The sequence below is a fragment of the Choristoneura fumiferana genome, chromosome 14 (genome assembly GCF_025370935.1).
Source record: "Choristoneura fumiferana chromosome 14, NRCan_CFum_1, whole genome shotgun sequence".
Lineage (NCBI taxonomy): Eukaryota > Metazoa > Arthropoda > Insecta > Lepidoptera > Tortricidae > Choristoneura > Choristoneura fumiferana.
This window is the reverse complement of record NC_133485.1, coordinates 8,462,496-8,474,623: the sequence shown is the minus strand read 5'-3', so window position 1 is coordinate 8,474,623 and position 12,128 is coordinate 8,462,496. Positions and strand designations below refer to the sequence as shown.

Below are 12,128 nucleotides of genomic sequence, written 5' to 3'. Positions count from 1 at the left end.
ACTGCCCTCGTGCTTCTTAAAGTCCTCGCTATCGCTCGGGCTCCAAATCGGCACTCGGTGCAATAATAAATAACTTTCTGCTTGGTGCAACAATCTACTATAAATATCTGTCAAGTAATAAAATGTAGACTCCTAGCTACTACTCCAACTAAGTCGACATCTTTCACTTAATAAAATATTTAAGTGAGATTTCCGTCCCTAGCGTAGCGCTCTATGATCTTTTTAATTGAACTATGTCAACCAGCTTTTACTCTAAAAAAATCTCGGTATATTTAATCTACACTGCCACTTTATGAAATGCTGACTAAGTAAAAAGTTTAACGATAAAATAAAATAGTTTTAGAAAAGCATGAATTAAATTTGAGCTTGCAATTTATCGTTTATCAATTGAAAAATATCGAGGTATTGACTTAATAAAGAGTCACAAAACTCCACATAATGTGCATGTTAATATTAGGTTCATATTTGTGAGTTCTACAATAGCTAAAGATAAGCAAACCAAACATAAACACTCACTATCAAACTATGAATTAAAATTTACTAGCCCCTTGATATTATTATGAATCAGAAAATATGGTACTAATCATTCATTCATTCATCCCAGCCTATATACATCCCACTGCTGGGCACAGGCCTCCTCTCAGAACAAGATGGTACTAATACAGAACTAATTTTACAAAAATGTTAATAAGGTTAACAATGGAGCAATAAAAATTCTTCATTACTGCGACATGAGATTTCAACCATAAAAACAAAACACCCGCTATAACAGTCAGACTTGTCCCTCCGGTACCGTAGTCGGAACATATAATCATTCATTCAACATGACATTTCGAGCAGACGAATTTTCTGTTCGCGTTTAGAGCGGTAAGGACAAGTGACGTCACTATCACTAGTGGACGTTAGAGATATTATTGTCGTAAAACTGCAGCTATGCAGTGTCTGCAGGCTATTTTAATGATAGTTGCACTATAACAATAGCACTCTTGTTTAAACTAAGTGTCTAGCTAATAATACGCGAGGAAACCGGCCTTTGTTGTACCAAGCGGTTTGAGCGTTACGTCACCCGCGTAAAGGCTAAGGCTGCTATAAGCTAGGCAATGTTCCAAGATGTATAGCTATATAATTACGTAAAGCCCTCTCGTGTGTTTTGATAAAATTGAACACAAAATGGCATCACTAAATGTTTACGTGTGTGTGGATACTGTTTTCGACGACCCATAGGTTTACTACAAATCTAGCCAGTAACGGATCTGACATGATATTTATACAAAAGTGCAGTTCGGTAGTATTCGATTTCCGAACCGTTCCGAATAGGCAGCCAATCACGTTCTCAAGTACCTGTAATTGGTTCAGTTATGATGGACGGATATTGGTTAAATTTTCAAACATGTTCGGAAACACGATCAATGATGAGGCGCAAAACTTCAGCTGGAATAATGCAGTGTGGCAGGTGCTTAGACTTAGATATATACCTACCTAATCTTAATGGTGTCAAAGCGGAAAAAGCTTGGAGTTTGTATTACAGTTTCGACTCACTCACTCGACGTAGTTAGGTCCATTTTCACCGGCTGCTAATTTCGTACTAAAAGTCAGTACGGCCTTGAGAATTTTATGTTTAAAGACTGAAAAATAGTAGACTGTAGATCATTCCGTGTCCTTATCCATAAGCAAGATACGTATAAGATGAAAATCAACGGTTAAACTTAACCTTAGTTCCATGACTCACTATAAAACATACAAAGCAGGTGGTATTACGCGTTAGAGCGGTTTCGCACTACAACCATTCGAATCCGATTAGAATCCGTGAATATACGGTCCGGAGCAGTCTTAGTACTATTTTTATAGTGAAATCGTATGAGACATAAATTGAATCTAATTACTGCGTATACTATACAAATAGTTCTTACGACTACTCTGGACCATATTTCCACGGATTCGGATCGGATTAGAATCGGACATACCTAGTGTAAAATCGCTCTTACCTAGAAAGAATTTGCCAACCAGAAATAATAAATTTTGTCAGTTGTAAAAATACCTGATCTGTGTGGGGTTTCTAGTTAAAAATATAATTAATACGAATCTGCGAGAGCATGCCGTAAATTTAGAAACATTCATTCAAAAGAGCATCTCGTATCAGAGCTGTGGCATCTCTGGTTCCCCTTTAATACTCGCATCCGCAGAATGCGGCTGAAATTCCTGTCATATTTCGGCGATTTTAGGTCCAAACTTCCACAACCGAACCCTCAAAGTCTTAGGACAGCATGCAGAGGCCACACCACAAAGTGGATTTCATTCAAACCGCATAGATTGTTTCTGTTAGCGCTTAGGGTATAACGCGTAGTTGCAGAATATTGTTGTGTTTAACCGGTTCAACCCAGTTAGTACCGTACGCCTACGCTTGTCGTTGGGTACTAATACATATAACATAAGCCTGTAACTGTACGAGTGTCGATTTATTCATTGTTGGAATAAGAGGCATCTGCTGTCTTTCGCCTACTACTAATTTTTTGGTCGTTTTGTGCCCTTGCACTTTTAGTCTTCACTTTTCGTAATCGCAGCATTGGAAAACAACTGCCAACGAATAGGAGTAGAATAGAATAGGGTCGTAGGATAGAAACGCCTTTATTCCGGCTTCATTTTATGCAGGTTACCACCTAATATGCTTTAAGTATTTTCCAGTTTATTATACAAGCCGGTGTTAAAGACCGTGCCAGACCAACGAAAGAGTTTGTCCGCCACCTGTTCCAGTGAGATTTTTTTTCAGCAGATCATTTCAGAAATTCTCTAATAAGCATTTTTTAACAATATTTCTAAGAAAAAAGCACGCATAGGCAATCATTAATTCAGTAATTACCTAACAACCTGGGGAGTTGCGTGCACGTAAACGTGAGACCAACATGGAGCAGAAGTATGTTTGCCAATTTACGTACTAACTTTTTTCATCACACTTGATCGTAAACAGGCAGGCTAGCTTGTATGCAATGTTCTAAATAAAACACTCGGGCGCTTTCTTACAGTACATGAGCTATATTTTTTTATTTAATATATTGCACTAAATATTTTCTAATTTTATATTGTTTTAACAATAACTTAACTGATTTAATGATATTATTTCAATTCTGCAATTATTTATTTTATTTAAAATCCGTCATAGCTGTTTGCTACTATAACTATATACTCTTCCTTGGTTACCTTTTCTGAACTACGAAATTAAGGCTTGTTTCCTCACAGATGTGATGAACAACATTGTGTGATTTACGGGCGGTATAGGAATTTCGAAGCTCGACTCAGGGGGGGCTACTACTACGAAATTTAAAAATCGAAATTTGTATCGTACCGTCCCTCGCACACTTGTATGAAATAATATAAGCGTGAGAGAGACGGCAAGATACGAAGTTTGAATTTTGAACTTCGTAGTATAGGGCCAGAGAACCCTCAGTCTTCGATTCCGGGATTCTAAGTCTTGTTCGTAATTCATTACCTACTTACCACCCTTAAACACAATGTGCTAAAACTCCAAAGTAATCTCTTTCGAAGAAAATCAGCAATAGCTACGTTTAGAACTCACATTAGCCCTTAAGCACTTTTGCCGGGCGATGGCGATGCCAATTTACATACATTGATCGCCGATTAACGGCCCACTAATGCCGCTCGGAACAGGTAAAGCGGAAAGAATACTGCAAACCACGCTCTATATCCCCCAAGCAAGGCTCATATCAGCATAGATGTTGATAGATTTTAGGGCTTTCTGCATTGGATTTAGGCGGCGTAATTGAATATTCACATCTCGATGGCTGGCCGTTCGACATTTGATGATTGTCGCGGGAACGATCGCATTTTTATTGAAATAAACCTGAAAAGAAAACAACCTTCGTGCCGGTTGTTTGCGTGTAATGAAACGGGATATTTGATACTGCTAGTGGAGCGCCTCGCTAAAATGTGTTTTGTATGTGCGGGGAAATTGATAACACGCTTTAATGTTAAAATGTTATTCTTTTGTAGATTAGATAAGATAGAATTACAGTAAATTTGACGGTGTATTTATACTCTTATAATTTAAGTTTAACGTGATTTTCCAAATACCTGCATAGAAGAAAAAACAGGCAAAGTGCCATTCGTACTCGTGCTTCGAGGGTTGCGTATAAATCTATACGAGAATCCAGTGTTAAAATGTACACAGTGTAAGATAATATTTCATTGGAAAGTAAGTATACGTATGTCATAAAAATGCAGATGTAAAAAAATATGTAAAAATACCACAGACTCGCATAGCTTTTCCTGAAGTACAAGCTTTGCTTAATCTGAAACTACTATTAAACGGTCTCAATTATTCCATGATCTATATTATCTTTGATTATATACAACACTCTACGAACTTCGTATAAGAGGTTGTAAATTAGTTTACTGTGATATAGGTACAGATCAACAAACTGATATGTAGTAGGGTGGAACGGTGGAACCTTTTAGTTATCAACTTCACTATGATTTCCTTCACAAAAGTACGGGATGTCAGAATGACATTAGCACAAAAGGTTCCATCCTGGTACATGATTCAGTTTGGTCGACTGTACCTACTCGCGTTGCGATAACAATGCTGACTTACGTGTTATTGGCGGATGATAGTCGCCGGTGCAGGCTGCGCAGCGACATGGCGTACCCCTAGCAGGGCGGACTGCCGCTGCCTTTGCCGCGCGGGCGGCGCAGCGCGCGCGCCCCGAAGAACGCGCCCTCCTCGTTGCAGGACTGCGACCGCTGCGACGCCAGCATGCCGGCCACGCGGCCCAGCGAGTGGAGCGGACGCACGCGCGCGCGCCGGCCCCAACCGCACCCCCCCACCACCTCAATCTTGCCGGCCGACACTGACAACTACCGGCCTCCTCCCGCACGCATCGGCACTTTCCCTGCGATCGCCGCGTCACGCGTGCGCCCCACGCTTTAAATCCCAACCGTGAAGCACGCTTCCTAACCTAGCTAAGGCTACGCTGACGCGGGCTTGGCACTTGTGTATACTAAATTATCTTAAGCTAACTACTTGTAATTGATAATATCGGTTGAAGGCGCTTTGTCGTTTGTTCTATTTGTTGGTTGGACTATAGTAATTGTCGTCAGCTCAGTTCCGTGCCTCAAGATGGAGATCTGAAACAAAGAAAATATTGCGTTAATTTTTTTGCCTTCGGCCTATTATACGACACGTGCCACTGCGGGATACAGAGGCCTCCGTTCAGACTGAGAGAGCTTGAATTGTACTTCCCACGCAAGCTTGGTGCGGATCGGGAACTTCACGCATAGGTATCCTAGCACCTATATACAGGTTCCTTAAGATGTTATCCTTCACCGAAAATTAAGTTTCAAATGTAATTATTATTTATTTTTTTATTCGACGCATGCACGTATACGAGCAAGTGGGTCTTCTGATGGTAAGAGATCACCACCGCCCATAAACATCTGCAACGCCAGGGGTATTGCAGACGCGTTGTTAACCTAGAGGCCTAAGATGGGATACCTCACGTGCCAGTAATTTCACCGGCTGTCTTACTCACATAGGTACTTACATAAATTCAAGACGCGTATTTAAGTCCGCACACAAATATTGTAACGGACGTCCAAATCATCTCGTATTACCCAAAACAAGAACCAAATATGGTAAAAGAATGGTCCTTTATGCAGGTGCTAAATTGTATATGAGTTTGCCTAAAAACATAAAAGATGTTAAAACCTTTGCCGAATTCAAATTTAAACTAACCTAACGTATTACTGAGGATACTGCACTTCTTTTATAAGCCTTATCGCAGCTTTAAATACTTTAGGAAAACACGTTTTGTTATATTACTTTATTTGTGTAAGAATAAAGTAACGCGACGCCGTGTAAGCGCGTACCCTCTTGCCTGAAAACGTCACAATTTATCACTTGCCGGTTCCACATAAATACGTATGCTCGTAAAACTCATAAATTCGACCTGAACCGTAAAGTTGAATATTCGTACTACATAATTAAGTGACGCCTAAACTTACCAAGTTGTATACGCGAGCATACTCGTAAATGAGTCACGTAATGATTTTTGTATAGAATATAATTAGAACGGACAAGGCCGTAGAGCAACTTTAATGAAACGGTCAGCCGGAGGTCTGCCCCAGTTAATCCTTTGAAAGCTTCTAATCCCTACACTTCGACATATAAAACAAGCACGGGAAATACTTTTTTTACATTGTGCCGAGTTCCTTCACAAAATAGGTCAAGTGTTATTCAGACAAATGACGGAACGCAACTTGCTTCTTCGCTGAATATTTATCTGGAGCATATTATTTCCTCGCTATGACTTAATTGCTGCACTTACTCAAGACAGAACGTAAGTATTTTACTGGCTAGGAGGATTTCAACTATTTTCTACCTAATAACACAATGATAAAGTCAAAGTCAAAATATCTTTACTCAATTTAGGTTTTGACAAGCACATATGAATGTCAAAAAAAATCTACCACAATTTGACTGTTATTACGGGTTTTCATACTAAAATCATCATCATGTCAGCCGAAAGACGTCCACTGCTGGACATAGGCCTCCCCAAGGCTCTCCACTCAGATAACTAAAGTATTTGGATATAATCCTATATATAATAAGTATTTGAACATGTCAGTCCCACAATAATGGCTCACGGATTTTACAGTAAGATATTACTTTTGTGTACGGGGCAAACTTCACAGACCTACCTATTGCATGCATTATTAAGGTTTTTTTAATAACTTCCTCTTGTAACAACAATGTTAGATATAAAATTTAGAAAAATATAAATAAGCGTAATATTATTACAGTAAGATTTATTTTGTACTGATGGTTATTCTTTACAAAACTTTTTATGGTAACTTTAAAAGTTTCGCAAGGTGATAACAGAACAAACCCGCATATCACGATCGCGTTTCATCGTCAAAACCGAAGCATGCTGCTAAAATCCGAAGGTTTTTTTAAGAGCTCACGGAGTCTAAGTATCTTAGTCTAGGTCCTAGACTTGGATGCACTTAGTTAAACTTTCGTTTTTGCTCCTGAACAAGCTGTTCAATCGTATCGTTATTGCATTAAGCTTGGTGTGTTTTATGAACCGCGAGCCGAGGATCGAAATTTATAACGCTTTAATGCTATACGAAAAGAGCGTCTTAGCCTGAACATTACCCACTCAATTGGGTTTATGCTTTTCGAACAAAATGTTGAAATAAATAACAATTTTGCTGCTGTTTCTGCATGCTTATGTTTAAAATGGCATTATGAATCGTGTCGTGTACCTACTTAAAAAAAAAACAAGTATCGTAGGAAAGTATAAGTGCAAACGCTTTAAATTTTAAAACCATGACTATGCATTTAATTTAATATGTTAACAATTTTGCTTTATTTCCTCGCATTATTGCAGAAAAGCACTACGTATATAAATGCCTCAGCAGAAAAAGCAATTCCTGGATGAATACCACGAATTGCTTTTTCCCGACCTCGGCAATAATGTACTATTAATGCTTAGTTAATAAATTAGGGGTACAGGAGTGTTATTCTTTTTCGTCTTTCCTGCTCTTGATGCGCACATATTTTTCTGTATTTTCATAGAATTTAGTAAACTTTGACACTCTTCAGTGAAACGTAATCCTTTTGGACCAGAATTTCAGCAACAACCCATTTTTTGACGAATTATCTTCATAACAATTAAGCAATTGATTGTGAGACGTACGTCGTATAGATCGAGGGTCTTTTTCTGCCTTTTAATTTTAATAACGTGGTTCCGATTCAAGCGAGAAAAATATTTGTGTAACCTGAGCTGTATAAAAACCTGGGTTACCTACTTGCGTATGTGTAGAACACGTGAAAGTGCCATTAGCAAAAGTAGATACTTGCAAATATTTATTTAACTTCCTTGAAACCTTAAAGGATAATAGGGAAGTTATATTAATTGTGCAAAACAATTATGCGTTTCCTTTCGTAGATACCTACGCCTGAAACTCGTTTAGCTTGTAATCTCTCCGCCACACTTACCTAACATTTTCATTTCCGTCTGAGTTTCCTCGTTTAATTCAATACCTGAACCAAAACACGATACTTACTTTAAAAAAATATATATCGACTTTAGCTTCCGTAATGTTTATGCTTTTTTATGCCTTTGTATACAACTATTTGTTTAACTTCATGGCGGTAACTACTTAACATCAGATGAACCACATGTCCGTTTGTCGGTTTTTACGAAAAAATATATCTTCATTTATATATTAAATGACATAACATAACTTTAAATAATTAAAACTATGAATTATGTTATGTACATACCAGACTAGAGCCTTTCATTTCATTCAAATTTCAAAATCTTGGCATGCACGATTCATCCACGGAGTTCTCCACCGAGCGCCTTTCGTCTCTCACCCCCTCTATTCAAATTTAAATCAGTACACCACCTATTTATTTCGCCCAAAGGAAATCTCCTAATTAATTGCTTCAAGATTTAAAACATATTTCGCAGTCGAGTGGCGACGGGGACGTGTAAATCAATGAGTGAACCCTGGCCCCATGATTGATTCGCCGATGCCGCCCGATTGATTAATGACTTCACCCGTGAAACTTGGGGACTCCTGGTCTAAATTCACTTAGCGGTGCCGCGGTGTGTTAATGTTGCGCACAGACATTATGAGGCGAATGGTTGGCCATGCAGGCCATGTAAACGTGGCTTTGTAAAAGCCTAGCTTAAACCTGCAAGAAAAATCGTGCAAGTTGCACTAAATTATTTGCTGTAATATATTTTTGTAATTTTCAGAGGTTCGTTGTTGCTCTGAATCTGTATTTTATCTTTTAGATTAACTTTGAAACAATTTTTCCAATACGATACGATACCAAGTTTCTTATGTCGCACCAAACGAAAGTAAGAAATACCTACGAGTCAAAAATGGCTTGTACCTCTAACGAGTTATGGATTACTTATGAATATCATCTAAATATTCTGTTGTGATGTATGATACAATGATCACTATTTATAATCAATTAGATTTAAATAATGATCGAAAATATAATGATTACGAGTACTGACCTTATTGGTCCTCAGTGGGCAGCGAAAATGTGAATTTTCAAAATATTATTACCTACCTACGAGTATATATTTATATATCTTGTCTTAAAGAAAATATACAAATAAATTTTAAATCCAGAGGGATTTTATTAGGGATTTAACCTTTACTGATGTTCGTTTCACAGAAAAGCCTGACTAATGATCCCCTTCCCACCCCCATAAGCTAATCTATTTACTTAAAAAAAATAGAAACAGATAAATTAAACCAATCAGTAAAATGTCGGTACTTCTTTGTTGTTATTTTATAAAATAGCCCTCCTGTTATTTGCAGCATTATATTAATTTCATTAATTACAGCTCACAACAACCAATTGTTGCCATGTGCATTGGTCTGTATTTATGACATAGGTAGGTAAATACAGGTATAGAGCAAGTTTTCATATAGATATGTTCACAAGCGATGCGAGGTTAGATGCACCAGGCGAATCGGAGAGAGCTGTACGTATTTACATAACAAACAATGCTTTGAATCAGATCTGTCTACTTACAGTGCCGCGCTATCATACTATCTATACAAACTATACAAACGCATATATCTAAATATCTATCAAAACATTAACCTAACACATTTATTCGCTGAATATCAGCTAGGTACTCTTTATTTTAGTAGTTGTTAGTAACACTCATTTTTATGGATATTGGTAATTCAGTTTTCTTAGGATTAACTAACGGCAATGCCCCCGCCGAGGCGAACAAAAAAGACGGAGGGGCAAGACCTACCTAATTTTTGCCCTTCCCTTTCGTCTCATTTTCAAATTTACAATGCTTCATCCCTGGTAACTCCAAAAAGCCCAAATTCATGGGATATGGTATTGGTTAAGGAACATATGAAGTAGGTAGGTACCTTTTTATTATCACCATGCCTCTTGCTTTGTGCCTTACGCCCGTCACACTTGGTTAAAACGAAGGCTTAGTCCTAGCTGTGTGGGTAATATTTCAATACCTGTTTAATTATATTATAAATTTATAATGTAACATGTAACAAGTGGAGCTGTCGTTTAGCTCAAATTTGGGCTCTGCAGAAAATCAGCGTTGCTGCACCCACTGTGTAGCAACACATGCTGAGTGGAGACCCTTTTTCGGTGACAATTGGTGTCATCACCATACAATTTATTGTAATTTTGCTTGTATAGTAATATATTATTGTTTTTTGTGTTTGGTGGTGGTACTGTTGGGACCGTTAATAAGTCATTTTTCTTTCTTTCTTTCTTTCTTAAGTTTCATTGATCTACTTTTTTATATTTTATAGACACCTGCTACGATTTGGCCACTCACTCGCTCATTCACTCACTCATTCGTCAAACCTAGAGGGAGGTACTTCCCGATATCCTAACGTAACTTCTTACTGTAAATACTCGTAAGTCCATCGTACTGTCTAGCCGATACGATAAGAAATTAAGTTTAAGTAGTTATGTCTTAAATTTTATAGCATGCGATAGATTAAAGAAACGGCCAAGCCATACTTTTCAAACCAAGTAATGTGTTGGTTTGGCTTTTCTTAGGATTTGATAAAAAAAACTACGTAAGCGTTCTGAGCTGACGAATCTTGGCCGCCAATTTTACATATATTTTTTTGCGGGAGATGTATTTTTATAGCAGGATTTTCTTCAAAGTTTGAAATTTGCTTGATAAAACAGAATTAAAAGATCCTATACAAAAGATACTATACTATTTGTCGTATTTGTCGTACTCCGATGACTTCTACAGGAAGTAAAGACACGTGTCAAACGAATGTCAAAGACTCAAAGACTCAATGTATAATCTATGGTTCATAAAAAAATCTAGGCCTGCCAACGCTTCGTCTTCCGGTTCGTGGTCGGTCGCCACTCGAGGACTTTTCTCCCCCAACGGTTATCGTTCTTCGAGCGATGTGGCCCGCCCATGCCACCATTTATCACATGGTGTAAGTAGAAATTAAAAAAAAATGACAAAAGAAATGGAGGCCCTCACCGAAATACTAAAAATTTATTAACCTTCCATTCCATGTACCGAGTGTTAAGTTTTCAATTTAAAAAATAATTGAGTTTTTTGCTAAGGTGCCTATTGGCACACGTGACTTGTTGTATAAAAAAATCTCTTACTTTTAGATTTCGCTTCCTTTAGATCGCCTATAACACTATAAATAAATTGCTGAGTGATGCAGTACTAACTAAATTAATCATAGTTGATTATAATCACAATTAGCATTTCGGTCGTCATATCAATGTACCTAGTCATATCACGGAAATGAGTAGGTAGTGCGGCCCGGGGATACGATACTAATTAACTAATCAATTTTAACAACCCTTGCGTTAACTTATTAGATAAGATCTTAGCGTGGTGAGGTGTTCGCGGCCCGTAATCCACCGCTCGCTGATTCCAGCAGACATCTTAACTACCTAATCCCTTCCAATGTACTTTGAATTAACATTCCAACGGAGAATCTTCCTGGCAGGAAAGCATCCCGACTGGCTGGATTTCATATGCACCAAATCAAGACTGGCAGGTTAGGTAAATAGCTCGTTCTCGTCCTTTCTAAAACTTCCGGAATTCTGTTTTGGGCACCTTTGTTTGCTCGCAACCACGACGTGCCTTGAGTTTTCTTTGTATCGTGGAACACTGCTTCACCTTTTATCTGAGTTCACGTTTGAAAGGTTCCTTTCTTCGATAATATTGTTTTGTAAAGCCAGCCTCGCGCTTATTCGATTTAACTGTATTTCAGCCGTTGGCTAAGCTTATCATCGTTTGCTCGGGTCTCAGCTGAATCGATTATCTTTGATATTTCTTGCGAACATGATTGGTCCTGGATGGCTCCCCGGAGGATCTATCGTTGTGTAACTGGAAAGCAACTGGGGCACAAAATAATGTCATAAAAGATCAGAGAGCAATACCTCTTACTAGTAGTGCCAATATTTGACAATTTGATACCAGGCAAAGTCGAGTAGATAAAGTATAAGTCACTGAATTTTTCATAAACGGCAGCACAAGTAAAGAAGGTATAAAATATAAACCAAAAAAAAAGTTAATATAGCAGTTTAAACACATAGACCTTATTCA

General features: G+C 38.0%; 1 protein-coding gene across 8 annotated transcripts in view; it reads right to left on the bottom strand.

The window, feature by feature from the left end:
- Positions 1 to 12,128, bottom strand: part of Ih (hyperpolarization activated cyclic nucleotide gated potassium channel Ih) — a 263,913-nt gene that overhangs the window by 235,668 nt on the left and 16,117 nt on the right. For all 8 annotated transcript variants that reach the window (XM_074097582.1, XM_074097588.1, XM_074097586.1 and 5 more), the window contains exon 2: positions 4,607 to 5,139. In XM_074097582.1, the coding sequence (XP_073953683.1) occupies positions 4,607 to 4,653 (47 nt within the window). In that variant the 5' untranslated portion in view covers positions 4,654 to 5,139. The remainder of the gene's footprint in view (positions 1 to 4,606; positions 5,140 to 12,128) is intronic.